Source organism: Delphinapterus leucas, chromosome 1 (assembly GCF_059928025.1).
Source record: "Delphinapterus leucas isolate spDelLeu-1000000601 "Yukka" chromosome 1, BTC_Dleu_Yukka2, whole genome shotgun sequence".
Lineage (NCBI taxonomy): Eukaryota > Metazoa > Chordata > Mammalia > Artiodactyla > Monodontidae > Delphinapterus > Delphinapterus leucas.
In genome coordinates this window covers 124,731,000-124,747,391 of record NC_143129.1, presented here as the reverse complement: position 1 = coordinate 124,747,391, position 16,392 = coordinate 124,731,000, and the positions used below count along the sequence as shown (strand labels likewise).

Sequence of the window (16,392 nt, the reverse complement as noted above, 5' to 3'; positions counted from 1 at the left end):
CCTTTATTCCTGCCCTGCCTCTAGTTTCATCAGTACCATTTATTTAGATCCCATATATGTGTGTTAGCATATGATATTTCTTGTTTTCTTACTAACTTGCTTCACTCTGTATGACACTCTAGGTCCATCCACCTCAGTACACATAACTCAATTTTGCTCCTTTTTATGGCTGAGTAATATTCCATTGTGTATATGTGCCACATCATCTTTATCCATTCATGTGTTGATGGACATTTAGCTTGCTTCCATGTCCTGGCAATTGTAAACAATGCTGCAGTGAACATTGTGGTGCATGTATCTTTTTAAATTATGGTTTTCTCAGGGTATATGCCCAGTAGTGGGATTTCTGGGTCATATGGTAATTCTATTTTTAGCTTTCTAAGGGACCTCCATATTGTCCTCCATAGTGGCTGTATCAATTTACATTCCCACCAACAGTGTAGGAGGAAACCTTTTTCTCCACACCCTCTCTAGCATTTATTGTTTGTACATTTTTTGATGATGACCATTGTGAGCAGTGTGAAGAGATACCTCATTGTGGTTGTTTGCATTTCTCTAATGATTAGTGATGTTGAGCATCTTTTCATGTGTTTCTTGGCAATCTGTATGTCTTCTTTGGAGAAATGTCTATTTAGTCTTCTGCTCATTTTTGGATTGGGTTCTTTCTTTTTTTGACATTGAGCTACAGAGCTCCTTGTATATTTTGGAGATTAATCCTTTGTCACTTGCTTCGTTTGCAAATATTTTCTCCCATTCTGAGGGTTATCTTTTCATCTTGTTATGGTTTCCTTTGCTGTGCAAAGCTTGAAGTTTAATTAGGTCCCATTTGTTTACTTTTGATTTTATTTCCATTACTCCAGGAGGTGGGTCAAAAAAGATCTTGCTGTGATTTATGTCATAGAATGTTCTGCCTATGTTTTCCTCTAAGAGTTTTATAGTGTCTGGCCTTACATTTAGGTCTTTAATCCATTTTGAGTTTATTTTTGTGTATGGTGTTAGGGAGTGTTCTAATTTCATTGTTTTACATGTACCTGTCCACTTTTCCTAGCTCCACTTATTGAAGAGCCTGTCTTTTCTACATTGTATATTCTTGCCTCCTTTGCCAAAGATAAGGTGACTGTATGTCCGTGGGTTTACCTCAGGGCTTTTGGTCCTGTTCCATTGATCTATATTTCTGTTTCATGCCAGTACCATACTGTCTTGATTACTATAGCTTTGTAGTATATCTGAAGTCAAGGAGACTGATTCCTACAGTTCCGTTTTTCTTCCTCAAGATTGCTTTGGCTATTCGAGGTCTTTTGTGTTTCCATACAAATTGTCGAATTTTTTGTTCTAGTTCTGTGAAAAATGCCATTGGTAATTTGACAGGGATTGCACTGAATCTGTAGATGCTTTGGGTAGTATAGTCACTTTCACAATATTGATTCTTCCAATCCAAGAACATGGTATATCTTTCCATCTGTTTGTATCATCTTTGATTTCATTCATCAGTGTCATATAGTTTTCTACATACAAGTCTTTGGCCTCCTTAGGTAAGTTTATTCCTTGGTATTTTATGTTTTTGTTGCAATGGTAAATGGGAGTGTTTCCTTGATTTCTCTTTCTGATTTTTTGTTGTTAGTGTATAGGAATGCAAGAGATTTCTGTGCATTAATTTTGTATCCTGCTACTTTACCAAATTCATTGATTAGCTCTAGTAGTTTTCTGGTGGCATCTTTAGGATTTTCTATGTATAGTATCATGTCATCTGTAAACAGTGACAGTTTTACTTCTTATCCTATTTGGATTCATTTCATTTTTTTTCTTCTATGATTGTTGTGGCTAAAACTTCCAAAACTGTGTTGAATAATAGTGGTGAGAGTGGGCAACCTTGTCTTGTTCCTGATCTTAGAGGAAATGCTTTCAGTTTTTCACCTTTGAGAATGATGTTGGCTGTAGGTTTGTCATATATGGCTTTTATCATGTTGAGGTAGTTTCCCTCTATGCCCACTTTCTGGAGAGTTTTTATCGTAAATGGGTGCTGAATGTTGTCAAAAGCTTTTCCTGCATCTATTGAGATTATCATATGGTTTTTATACTTCAGTTTCTTAATATGGTATATCACATTGATTGATTTGCATATATTGAAGAATCCTTGCATTCCAGGGATAAACCCCACTTGATCATGGTGTATGATCCTTTTAATGTGCTGTTGGATTCTGTTTGCTAGTATTCTGTTGAGGATTTTTGCATCTATGTTCCTCAGTGATATTGCCCTGTAGTTTTCTCTTTTTGTGACATCTTTTTCTGGTTTTGGTATCAGGGTGATGGTGGCCTCATAGAATGAGTTTGGGAGTGTTCCTCCCTCTGCTATATTTTGGAAGAGTTTGAGAAGGATACATGTTAGCTCATCTCTAAATGTTTGATAGAATTCGCCTGTGAAGCCATCTGGTCCTGGACTTTTGTTTGTTGGAAGATTTTTAATCACAGTTTCTATTTCAGTGCTTGTGATTGGCTTGTTCATGTTTTCTATTTCTTCCTGGTTCAGTCTTGAAAGTTTGTGCATTTCTAAGAATTTGTCCATTTCTTCCAGGTTGACCCATTTATTGACATATAGTTGCTTGTAGTAGTCTCTCATGATCCTTTGTATTTCTGCAGTTTCAGTTGTTACCTCTCCTTTTTCATTTCTAATTCTGTTGATTTGAGTCTTCTCCCTTTTTTTCCTGTTGAGTCTGGCTAATGGTTTATCAATTTTGTTTATCTTCTCCCAGAACCAGCTTTTAGTTTTATTGATCTTTGCTATTGTTTCCTTCATTTCTTTTTCATTTATTTCTGATCTGATCTTTATGATTTCTTTCCTTCTGCTAACTTTGAGTTTTTTTGGTTCTTCTTTCTCTAATTGCTTTAGGTGTAAGGTTTGGTTGTTTGTTTGAGATTTTTCTTGTTTCTTGAGGTAGGATTGTATTGCTATAAACTTCCCTCTTAGAACAGCTTTTGCTGCATCCCATTGGTTTTGGGTCGTCGTGTTTTCATTGTCATTTGTTTCCAGGTATTTTTTGATTTCCTCTTTGATTTCTTCAGTGATCTCTTGGTCGTTTAGTAACATATTGCTTAGCCTCCATGTGTTTGTGTTTTTTACAGATTTTTTCCTGTAATTGATATCTAGTCTCATAGCATTGTGGTTGGAAAAGGTACTTGATACGATTTCAGTTTTCTTAAATTTACCAAGGCTTGATTTGTGACCCAAGATATTGTTTATCCTGGAGAATGTTCCATGAGCACTTGAGAAGAAAGTGTATTCTATTGTTTTTGGATGGAATGTCCTATAAATATCAATTAAGTCCATCTTGTTTAATGTGTCATTTAAAGCTTTTTTTTCCTTATTTATTTTCTGTTTGGATGATCTGTTGATTGGTGTAAGTGGGGTGTTAAAGTCATCTACTATGATTGTGTTACTGTTGATTTCCCCTTTTATGGCTGTCAGCATTTGCTTTATGTATCGAGGTGCTCCTATGTTGGGTTCTTAGATATTTGCAATTGTTAAATCTTCTTCTTGGATTGTTCCCTTGATCATTATGTAGTGTCCTTCCTTGTCTCTTGTAATAGTCTTTATTTTAAAGTTTATTTTGTCTGATATGAGTATTCCTACTCCAGCTATCTTTTGATTTCCATTTTCATGGAATATCTTTTTTCCATCCCTTTACTTTCAGTCTGTACGTGTCCCTTGTTCTGAAGTGTGTCTCTTGTAGACAGCATTTATATGGGTCTCGTTTTTGTATCCTTTCAGCAAGTCTGGGTCCTTTGGTTGGGGCATTTAATCCATTTACATTTAAGGTAATCATTGAAATGTTTGTTCCTAGTACCATTATCTTAATTGTTCTGGGTTTGTTTTTGTAAGTCATTTCCTCCTCTTGTGTTTCTTGCCTAGAGAAGTTCCTTTAGCATTTGTTGTAAAGCTGGTTTGGTGGTGCTGAATTCTCTTAACTTGCTTGTCTGTAAAGCTTTTGATTTCTCCATCGATTCTGAATGTGATCCTTGCTGGGTAGAGTAATCTTGGTTGTAGGTTTTTCCCTTTCACCACTTTAAATATATCTTCCCACTGCCTCCTGGCCTGTAGAGTTTCTGCTGAAATATCAGCTGTTAATCTTATGAGGATTCCCTTGTATGTTTTTTGTTGCTTTTCCCTTGTTGCTTTTAATATTTTTTCTTTGTGTTTAATTTTTGTTAGCTCGATTAATATGTGTCTCGGCATGTTTCTCCTTGGGTTTATCCTGTATGGGACTCTCTGTGGTTCCTGTACTTGGGTGGCTATTTCCTGTCCCATGTTGGGGAATTTTCAACTATAATCTCTTCAAATATTTTCAGCCCCATTTCTTTTTTCTTCTTCTTCTGGGACGCCTATAATTTGAATGTTGGTGTGCTTAATGTTGTCCCAGAGGTCTTGGAGACTGTCCTCCATTCTTTTCATTCTTTTTTCTTTACTCTGCTCTGCGACATTTATTTCCACCATTTTATCTTCCAGCTCGCTAGTCTGTTCTTCTCCCTCAGTTATTCTGTTATTGATTCCTTCTAGAGTGTATTTTATTTCAGTTTTTGTGTTGTTCATTAATGTTTGTTTGCTCTTTAGTTCTTCTAGGTCCTTGTTAAACGTTTCTTGTATTTTCTGTCTTCTATTTTCGAGATTTTGGATCATGTTTACTATCATTACTCTTAATTCTTTTTCAGTTAGTTTGCCTACTTCCCCTTCATTTACTTGGTCTTGTGCATATTTATCTTGCTCCTTTGTCTGTAATATATTTCTCTGTCTTCTTATTTTGTCTAATATACAGTATTTAAGGTCTCTTTTCCCTAGGCTACAGGGTCACAGTTCCTCTTACTTCTGTTCTCTGCCCCCAGTGGTGGTGTTGGTCCAGTGTCTTGTGTAGGCTTCCTGATGGGAGGGACTGGTGCTTGCATTCTAGTGGGTGGAGCTGAGTCTTTTCCCTCTGATGAGCGGGGCCGCGTCAGGTGATTTGTTTTGGGCTGTCTGTTAGCTTAGTATGACTTGACGTAGTCTGTGTGCTGATGGGTGGGTTTGTGTTCCTGTTTTGTTTGTTGTTTGGTATGACATGTCCAGTGCTGGGAGCTGCTGGCACTTGGGTGGACCTGGGTCTTGGATTCAAATAGAGGCCTCAGTGAGAGCTCTTGGCAGTTAATCTTCCCTGGGACCGGGAATTCTCTGGTGGTCCAGCATCCTGGACTCAGTGCTGCTACTCCAGAGCCTCAGGCCCATCTTCTGGTTGAGGAACCAGGACACTGCAAGTCTCTCGTCCTGGCAATAAAGGGGATGAAAAAAAAAAAAAAGACTAACAAAACCCCAGACAAATGGTAAAAAGTAAAATCAAACAAATGGAAACAGAAACAAGGAAACATGCCGCACACACAGAAAAGAAACAAAAACAGAACCAAATAAATCAAATAGCAAGAGAACAACCAGACAAACAGAAGAACCAAAGAATGAAATCAAACAATTAAGAGGAAAGCTGACAAAAATCCAAAACCAAAAAATAAAACCAAAGCAGAATTCTAACTGAAGAATGAAGCAAAGAAACAAAACAAACTGACAAAAATGATATAAAAAAAAAGAAAAAGAGAAAAGGGAAAAAAGACAGAACAACAGAAAAGCAGTGTAGAAATAAAAATATATTTTAACAAATAGAAAATATATTAAAGAAAAAAAGGCAAACAGAACCCTGGAGAAATTGTAAAAACAAAATCAAACAAAAACAGAAACAAGGAAACACACACACACACACGTACAAGAAACAAAACAGAGCCAAATAAAACAAAAATCAAGAGAACAACCAGAGAAATACAAGAACTCAAAAATGAAATCAAACAATTAGGATTAAAACTAACATAAATACATAACCTAAAAACAAAAACAAAACAGTGTGCCAATGAAGAATAAAGCAAGGAAACAGAATAAACTGATAAAAATGATTTAAAAATAATAAAAAGGGAAAAAACACAGGCAACAGAAAAAGTAGAAATGGAAATATAAAAAAAGAAAAACAGAAAAAAATATTAAAGAAAAAGAGGAAGGAAAAAAATAAGGGAAAAGAACACAGAACAACATAAAAGCAAAGTAAAAATAGAAATGTATAAAAAATAAAAATATTTTATAAACCATGGAGATCCCAGAAGACTGAATTTAAAAAAAAAACAACTAAAACAACAACAAACAAAATGAAAGAAAAAAGCTAGAGGCAACAACAGAATGAATCAAAATGTAATAAAATTAATAGTAATAATTATGTTTCCCTGGAGTCTCCGCTGTTAGTGTCCTTACATGCTGTGAGCCACAGCTCACCTCTGCCTCCCCAAGAGGCCCTCCTCTGCCTCTGGGCTGGTCTCTGGACCTGCTGTGTGCCCTGTGGGGACCACTCTGTCTCTGATCTGGCCCAGTTCCTGCGTGTGCTTGCCCCCAAAGTCCACAGCTGCCAGAGCTAGACCGTTTTCATTTGTGGGAACACTCATTGTCTACTCAGATATTCCATAAAAACAGGGTCTTCCTAGATGATCGTGGGGGTTTGATCTGCAGCTTGTACAACTGATGGAAAGATTTTAGATCCTCTTCCTTAGTCACCCCATCCCTGGGGTTCAGCTTTGGTTTTATCCCCACCTCTGCATGTGGTCCACCCACAGGAGTCTGCTCCTGAGGCTGCCTTGGAGCTCTTGGTCTGCCCCTGTGAGGACTAGGTGCAGAGGTGGTATGACTGCTTGGATCACAAGAGCCCTGGCGGTGCCAAATGTGCAGGGAAACCAGCGGCCACAGGTGCCGGGTCAGTTGTTTAATAAGATATTCCTCAATTTGCGTGATTGTTTCCTCATGATTAAATTCTGCTTACACATATTTGGCAATAATACTCTATGAGCAATGTTGTATCTTTCTCAGTGTATTACATCAGGAGGCACATGATGTCATTTTTCTTTCCCTTCTTGGTGATAATAACTTCGATTAATTACTTCACTATAAATTTATAAGTAATCTGTGGAGAGATACCATGAGACTGTGTAAATATACTGTTTCTTGTCAAACTTTCACCCATTGATTTTGTTATTTATTAATGACTGTTACCTGAAGTAACTCCAATGGTTACAGAATGGTGATTTTTTTCATCTATTTTTAAATAGATGGGGGAGAAAAGGAGCATGTAATCATATAAATTTTTTGATTTGAAAAAGGGACAGGAAATATGTCATAATACTTAGAGTATTTATCTTTGGAAGGGTGGTAGAATAATGAGTGATTTAAATGTTTTTCTTTATGCTCTTATGCATTTCTAGTTTTTATTGGTATGTAAGTATTATTTTTCTATTAATAAGCAAAAAAGTTATTGCCATTGCCTCATAACAAAACTAAAATAGGAGGTAAAAGTCAGGTTACCTATGTTTTCTCTCTTTTCTGTTTATTCAAATAGTGATCACTCATAGTTTCAATTAAGCAAAATAAAATCCCTACTTTTGCCATATAAGAATGGAGAAGTTGCTCTGTTTACAAATATACAAAACACTTTTTTAGTTTAATGTATTAATACATTTAACCCAAATTTTGGAGTTATATGTAGAGTACTCTGAATGTACAATGATAACTGTTTAACTGCATTAATAAGTAGTTAATTAAACTAGTTAAACTACATTAATAAGTAGTTTAATGTTAATGTTAGTTGGGCAGCAAGAAAAATAAAAGTCATAGTAGTAAAGCAGTGGATGCCACTGTTTAGCCATGTGCTCTTTATCTGAAAAATGGGCCAGATACAATCTGTCTTCACCTGCATACCTAAAATTTCTGTTATGAGTATATAAATGAGAAGATGAAGCAAGAAAATACTTGGTAAAATGTAAAGTACCAAACAAGTCTAAAATGCTTTGTTTGAATAATGTCATAATTTATTATCCTTAACTATCTTTTTCTTTATTCTTTAATAGACTACTCTGAAGAACTGTAACACACCTTTATTAAGAGCTTACTACGGTTCCTTGGAAGATAAGAGGTCTTTGTCATTCAACTGTTAATAAAACAGCAGATTATTTCTTTCTTCCTGATCATAACTGATTTTAAGAACTCTAATTATATTCTATAGAACAATTAATTGAGCTTTGGTTAACAGAAATTTTAAGCTGTTCATTAAAAATTTATATATTATATTTTATAAATACTAATAAATAGGGTAACAGCACATTGAGGGTTTGTGTTAATGGACAATTATAATAGCATTAAAAATTGAAGTCATACAAAATTTTAATATTTCTTTTTCTTTTTAACTATTCTCCATGGAAAGACTTGCAAATATAAAAATATATTATTCTTTTGTGTTAAATCATGAAGGACTTAATGTAACCGAAAAATGGTCTATATGAATACTGAATAAGATCTAATTACAGTTTAATTTTAGTATTGCTTTTAGCAGTGGCACCTTGGTTCTTGAACAAGATGGCTTGTGATACTTAAAAGCTGTTATTTTATTGATTCAAGATTCACACCTTATGTGAGGTCACAAAATGAGGTTAATAAAACCAAATTATTACAGATAAATACAGAACAGAATACTGTAAAATAAAAGGTTAGGAAAATAGGTGTTACCAGACTCCTGGTCTGCATGATCACTGCACTTAGACACTGATGATTGAAATGTTCCTGTTATACTGTCTCATAATATGCTTAATCTCCCTTGCACCAACTGAGGGCAAGGACCATATGTTAATCCTTCTTTGAATCCCTGCACCTAACACAGTGATTGCTACATGGTATAAGTAAATGTTTATTGAGTCAATGAGCATGAAGCCAGAATTTTTATAAAGTGCTTCAAGGATATATTTTATATTCACAGACACAGTTAGTATGTGTAATTTGGGAGATCTGTTTATCATCAGTTGTAGGATTGTTCTTGGTGGTCGCATGTTATTTTAGGAGAGTAGTTATGACTGATGAAATAGTTTACAATTGATGTAGTCACAGTCCTAATTTATGTAATTTTATATATATTGTTTATTTATTTGCAAAATAATTTTCAGCAATAATTTTAAGAAAATGTTATTTGCTATCGTTAACTGTTATTCAAATTATCAGTTAACATAACTGTTTGACTTATTGCCTATAATGTTCTTTTTAGGTTTGTAATCATACTTGACAAGATTAAAACAGTAATTAATGATGATGCAAGATACATGAAAGGATGCCTGAACATGAGGACTCAGAAGTGCTATGCAGTGAGGTCTAACATAAATGAATTTCTTGACATAGCCAGAAGAACATATACAGAGATTGTAGATGACATAGCAGGTAATGTAATTACTTGAACATATTTATTCTGTTTTTTAGAAATAAAACAAATTTTTTTAGGACATGTTATGCTTTTTTTGCTGATTATATTAACGATGCATATTTTAAATTTATTTTTTGTTACCAAAACAAATAACAGATACTGTTAACAGATATTATCATTTAAGGAACCTTTAAAAAAAAAGATCTCACAGTGTTATAATGTGTCCCTTCTTTTCTACAAACTTAAATTTAGAGTTCGTTCAAATTTAAATATAGGGTTACATGAAGGCTAGGAGAGTAGTTTACCTTCATACAATGTTGAGTATAACTTGCATGAAAAATACTGGCTATCAGTGCTAAAGGGTTTCATTGGAGGAAGAGATATCATTTTTGTCTAGAAGAGGTAGCATTTCAGCTAGTACAGTAATTCATTTTGTGAATTTACTAATCTCCTAGTTAATACAGACACTGTCCTAGGTACTGGGAATACATAGTGAACAGAACAAAGTCCCTGCCCTCATGGAGCTATAATAGTAGTAGAGACAGATAATAAACATACACACATATGTATGTGTGTGTATATATATATATATCCATTGATATATATGGATATATATATTCATATTGATATATAAAGTATATCAATCACATATAGTACATAATTTCACATGGATTTAAGATATATGAAGAAAAAAATAGTAGGTCAGAGGGGTCAGAGTGTGACTGGGTGTGGAGGCATAGAGGATGGGAATATTTTTAGTAGAATAGCCTAAAAAGGAATTCTGCCCTCTGGCAGTGGTGTACACTTAAGCACAATGGCCTGAGGAAACCTTAAGGAAATTTGTTAGGATGGTATAGGGCATTTCCTTACAGAGCTACTAAGAGATAAGGTCAGAAATGTAGACTGGGGATCAGAATTTAGTTTTCGAAGGCCAGATTGGAGATGTTTCCCAAGGAGAATGAAGAGGCACTGAGATGTTTTTGCTCTATGGAGTGAAATTGATCAAGAAGATATGTTGAGTGAATTTGAGTGGAGCAATGGAAAGAGGAACTATTTTAAGCTATTACAAGTTAACAAAGCATTATTTAGGGTGTATATGAGAAGAGAGAGATGCAGAGGTTGAAGGAAGAATTGATAAGAGTTAATCATTGAACTCAAAATGGATTAAAGACCTAAATGTAAGGCCAGACACTATAAAACTCTTACAGGAAAACATAGGCAGGACATTCTTTGACATAAATCACAGCAAGATCTTTTTTGACTCACCTCTTAGAGTAATGAAAATAAAAACAAAACCAAATGGGACCTAATGAAACTTAAAAGCCTTTGCATAGCAAAGGAAACAAAAAACAAGATGAAAAGACAACCCTCAGAATGTGAGAAAATATTTGCAAATGAAGCAATTGACAAAGATTTAATCTCCAAAATATACAAGCAGCTCATGCCGCTCAATATCAAAGAAACAAACAACCCAAACAAAAAATGGGCAGAAGACCTAAACAGACATTTCTCCAGGAAAACATACAGATGGCCAAGAGACACATGAAAAGATGCTCAGCGTCACTAATTATTAGAGAAATATGAATCAAAACTACAATGAGGGCCTTCCCTGGTGGCGCAGTGGTTGAGAGTCCGCCTGCCGATGCAGGGGACACAGGTTCATGCCCTGGTCCGGGAAGATCCCACGTGCCGTGGAGCGGCTGGGCCCATGAGCCATGGCCGCTGAGCCTGCGCGTCCGGAGCCTGTGCTCTGCAATGGGAGAGGCCACAACAGTGAGAGGCCCGTGTACTGCAAAAAAAAAGAAAAAAGCTACAATGAGATCACCTCACACAGGTCAGAATGGCCATCACCAAAAAATCTACAAAAAATAAATGCTGGAGAGGGTGTGGAGAAAAGGGAACCCTCTTGCACTGTTGGTGGGAATGTAAATTGATACAGCCACTATGGAAAACAGTATGGCTGTTCCTTAAAAAATGAAAAATAGAGCTACTGTATGACCCAGCAATCCCACTACAGGGCATATACCCAGAGAAAACAATAATTCAAAAAGACGCACCCCAATGTTCACTGCAGCACTATTTACAATAGCAAGGACGTGGAAGCAGCCGAAATGTCCATCAACAGAGGAATGGGTAAAGAAGGTGTGGTCCATATATACAATGTAATATTACTCAGCCATAAAAAGGAACAAAATTGGGTCATTTGTAGAGATGTGGATGGACCTAGAGTGGAGTAAGTCAGAAAGAGAGAAACAAATATTGTATATTAATGCATGTACATAGAATCTAGAAAAATGGTATAGATGATTTTATTTGCAAAGCAGAAATAGAGACACTGATGTAGAGAACAAACGTAGGGATACCAAGAGGGAGAGTGGGGGTGGTGGGATGATTAGTAGATTGGGATTGACACTATACACTATTGATACTATATGTAAAATAGATAATTAATGAGAACATACTGTGTAGCACAGGGAACTCTACTTAATGCACTGTGGTGACCTAAATGGGAAGGAAATCCAAGAAAGGGGATATATGTGTATGTATAGCTGATTCATTTTGCTGTACAGTAGAAACTTACGCAACATTGTAAAGCAACTGTACTACAATAAAAATTAACTTAAAAAAATATTGGGAGGGAGAATGGGCTACAGTGAGAGCTGGCTGTCTCTCTGTTTTCCAATCTGCCAAGCAGCCAGGCCTGGCTGGTTGAAATGTGGCTCATTCCTCCTCATCCCATCAGAGTTTCTTTACCAACAGCAGCTGCCTCCCACTTACTCGTGCCCAGTCATCTAGGGCTTGTCTCTCTTTGGAATTCCATTCATTTAGACTTGTGTCTGGATCTCTTGCAATATCTTTTATGACAGAAGATTTCTAAATTTATTGTTTTCTCATGGTTACAGCGGCACTGATGGTTTTTTGTGACTTTTTAATATCCTAGCTGAAAGTGGAACCTTCTATAATTTCTTTGATTTTCTGTTTTTGTTTTTATTGGCCTTTAAAAAAGAAAACTAGTTTTTTACTTTTTTAACTTTTTTAAACTTTTTTACTTTTTAGTAAGCTATTTATTTTTATTCTAGCACCAGGTCCTTCTCAGTTAATTTGGAAGTAAGCACCATCTAAATGATCAGAAGGAGACCCTGGCTAAGGCTCTAAGTTTTTCTCATTCACTTTTTCATTTATTCAGTCATTTATTAAATTGGCAGACATTGGTAGAACACCAACCAGCCCTGAACAGAGCAGTGGGCTCGACACCACGGTGGGGCAAACACAGATGAATGACACAGTTGTGACCACAAGTTAGTGGCTTAAGTTGAGTTTTAATTGGACTCACAAGTGTCTTCTCTTAGGAGACACAGAGATATCCAGGAGTAGACAATGGGTCTCTTGTATTAAATGTCATTAAAAAAATCTTTCCTGCCTTCAAAGTTGAAAAAAATAATACAAATGAATCTATATACAAAACAGGAACAGATTCACATAGAACACAAACTCATGGTTACCACAGGAGAGAGGGAGGGAGGGACAAATTAAAAGTATGGAATTAACAGATAGAAAATAGTATACATAAAATAGATAAGTGATAAGGATTTACTATATAACATGGAATTATATTCAATATCTTGTAATAACCTATAATGGAATATAATGTGCAAAAAAATCCCACTGGATCACTATGTTGCACACATGAAACAAATGCAATGTTGTAAAACAACTATACTTCAAAAAAAAAAGAAAAAGGTAACAAGACCTTCCTACTTATATATAAAATAACAAGAACAAGTTATATGATTTTTTTAAACATGAAGAGTATTTTTTCTCATTAAATTTCTTTGTTTTTCTTGTTTCTGGTCACTAGGAATGATATCGCAGCTTGCAGAAAAATATAGTCTTCCTTTAAGGACAAGTTTTAGCTCTGCTCGAGGATTTTTCATTCAGATGACTACAGATTGTACAGCCCTACCCAATGATCAGCTTCCTTCAGAGTTTATTAAGGTTCATTCTAGAGTTTTGGTTAGGAAATTATTGTTTCTGATTTTACAGAATTGCATTTACATATTTTCAGGCACTTCTTGAGTATTACATGACAAATTTCTGAATGTTTTGTGTATTGCTTCTCTTACTACTACTCACCCACCTAATAGCTTTACTAATCGAAAAGCGATTGAGAAGATTTTTTTAGAGAAATACCAAACACAGTGTTTTCCACAGTTCTGGGAGCTTGGTATGGCTAAAAAAAGGAAAATGAAGAAATAAAGTCCAAAAGGAAGTTTTGATCAAAGAAGTTTGGAAAGTACTGTACTATCTCTTCTCAATGCACATCTGCCTATTAAAGGTTTAATAAAAGTCCTAAAGTAGAGAAATTTGCTTGATTTTTTAAAATCTCGTATTGCCAAACCTTTGGGCCAGGGTGATATTTTTTTCTATATACATGTTAACTCCTCCACAATATACCAGTTTGTGAAAGTCTAACCCACTTTGTTTTCTTTGCCCCCAGGGAGTACCTTTTGACAAAAACAAACCATTCAACTGTTGGGTCTTTAAAATACCTATTGTATTACCAAGTAATGAGGGATGGATGAAGTAAAGAATGGGCTGAGAGTTAGTAATGGGGTTAGAGATTGAGTGAGGTTTGGATATGGGCCAAGGGCTAAGAGGGGAGGGATCAGAGAGGGAGTGAGGATTACTATCTACCATGCATATTATTACTTGGTAATAAGATGTAGTGTTTTAACATTTCTACATTGCTACTTTAAGGCCTGTAAAAATAGTCATGTCAGATGGACCAGGTTAAAAAATTCTGCTTTAACTTTAGAAGTGATCTTCCTTTTCTCTTTCACAAACATTATTTGGGATTTTTTGTGAGATTATTACCTGAAAAATTAAAGTGATTAACCGAAGTACCTATACTTCTATTGTTTTAAATCTGTATGTTTTATTTCATAAGAGTATATATGTATCTTGACATTTATTTTTTAATCTCCTAGCAGATTTCTAAAGTGAAAAATTCTTACAGCTTTACATCAGCAGATTTAATTAAAATGAATGAAAGATGCCAAGAGTCTTTGAGAGAAATCTATCACATGACTTACATGTAAGAGCACTTGAAATTTTTGAATACTGAATTAAATTCGTTTAATTTGAGGTACTATAAGTTTCATTAATTGAGTTTTTGTCTGGTTGTGGAAAATTGTAGTTACAAATGTTAGCAAGGAAAGACCATTTTCTGGAAAACCATTTAAAACTTTAAAGTCTGTCATTGTGATTGGGATCACCGAGCCTCACAGAACATTCAGGGCAAATCTTAATTACAAAGCCAAACCAAACAAACACATTATACTGTGTTATAGAAAAAGTTTGATACCCAACCAAATTTCTACATTTCAGCAGTACTTCATTTATTCTTTTCATAAAGTTTTAAGAAATGTCATAATGACATGAGCTTGAAATACCTGTAGTACCACTGATACTTTTGTAGTATATATTCCACCATGATGTAGAACTTGGCACATCTGGGCTTATCTTGGGCCCAGATAAGTTTCATTAGGTTTATTCTTTTTCTTTAGTATGTAAGCCCTCAAATTCTCATGCCTTAGTACTTACATAACAATATCACAATAATGCCAGTCTTTTGCTGTTCATGAAACGGTAGCAATGTGTCTAGAAATAAGAACTAGGACATTGGTAAGCTGAGATGATAAAGATAAATGTTGGGCTTTCAAAACAATTTCAGAGCATAGACCAAAAAGATTATAAGATATAGTAAGCTGGGGAACATATTTCTCCATGTAAGGGAAAAACTTTTATATTATCTCACAATATGATAACTGCAACATAAAAGCTTAAATAATTATGTTGTTAGGATATGTGTGTGTGTGTGTGTGTGTGTGTGTGTGTGTGAAGAGAGAGAGAGAGGGAGAGAGAGAATGGGTGAGAGAAAATACATAATAGCTTTTGTGTTGAATTTAACATTGCCAAAACAAAATTGTTAGCAGATGGGATCTGTTGAAGTATAGTGAGGGCTTGCTTTGACCTATATAAAATATTTCTATTAATAAGAATTTATTTTATTAATATTTAATAAAAGGAGTTATTTTAAAAACTTGGTGTTAACACACTAGAAGATGGATTCTTTGCTACTAAGTAACTGTGACCTTGAGTATAAGCTTCAATTTCCTCATCTCTAAAATGAGGCAATAGAACAATAGACTTTACCTGTAGTGTACAACTCAAATGTGAATGTTATTTTACCTCAGACAATGAATTTAATATTGTTTTACAATTGCATTGTATGTGTCTCTGTAAAAGGCACTACTTGTCTTACCAAACATGTACTTTCAGGATAGTGTGCAAACTGCTTAGTGAGATTTATGAACATATTCATTGCTTACATAAACTGTCTGACACTGTGTCAATGCTGGATATGCTACTGTCATTTGCTCATGCCTGCACTCTTTCTGACTATGGTAAGTTATCTTCTTTGGGATAAATACGTTGCATACTGAAATCTGTATTCCGTTCAAGCAATTTTATATAACAGTTATGAATGGTTTACATTTTTTTTTTTTTACCTGAAATACAATGTCTTGCTTATGGTCCTAGACTAACACTCAAAATAGAGAAAGTGAAATTATCCTTAAATTTTCTTTTAAAAGTCAGAAAATTATTTACTGAGAAATTGAGAAATCACAAAGAAAGAAAACAGCAAGAAACTTTAAAGTTTCCCCAAATAAGAAAGACTGTATGATGAGAAAAGGTATTTTACAAAGATTTTTTTCCTTTTTGATATTTCTGTATTTCTTATGGAAATGTTAAAATTTTCAATTGGTATTATATAGGCCAAAACGTCAATCTTTTATGTCTCTTTTGGGGTTAAAACCTTACATTAGAGATCAGCTATTTTAATAGTAGTTTTCTTAACTATTAAGATATTTGATGTTGCTCCATTTTGAGAGGGACCATTCTAAAACTCAAAACTTATAAATAGTGAATTTTTGATGTTAAAAATGATTTAAAAATAGTAAACCAAATTTTTTCTAATCAGCCTCACTTTTATAATGAATGCTTTCAAGTTTATCCATGTGTTTCATCTAGAAGCATGTAG

The 16,392-nt window shown here is 34.8% G+C and overlaps 1 protein-coding gene across 1 annotated transcript in view; it reads left to right on the top strand.

The window, feature by feature from the left end:
- MSH4 (mutS homolog 4) overlaps positions 1-16,392 on the top strand; it is a 98,152-nt gene that overhangs the window by 47,481 nt on the left and 34,279 nt on the right. Inside the window, exons 10-14 of the mRNA XM_022581067.2 lie at positions 7,951-8,015; positions 9,135-9,304; positions 13,147-13,283; positions 14,279-14,382; positions 15,630-15,754. Coding sequence (XP_022436775.2) covers positions 7,951-8,015; positions 9,135-9,304; positions 13,147-13,283; positions 14,279-14,382; positions 15,630-15,754 — 601 coding nt within the window. The remainder of the gene's footprint in view (positions 1-7,950; positions 8,016-9,134; positions 9,305-13,146; positions 13,284-14,278; positions 14,383-15,629; positions 15,755-16,392) is intronic.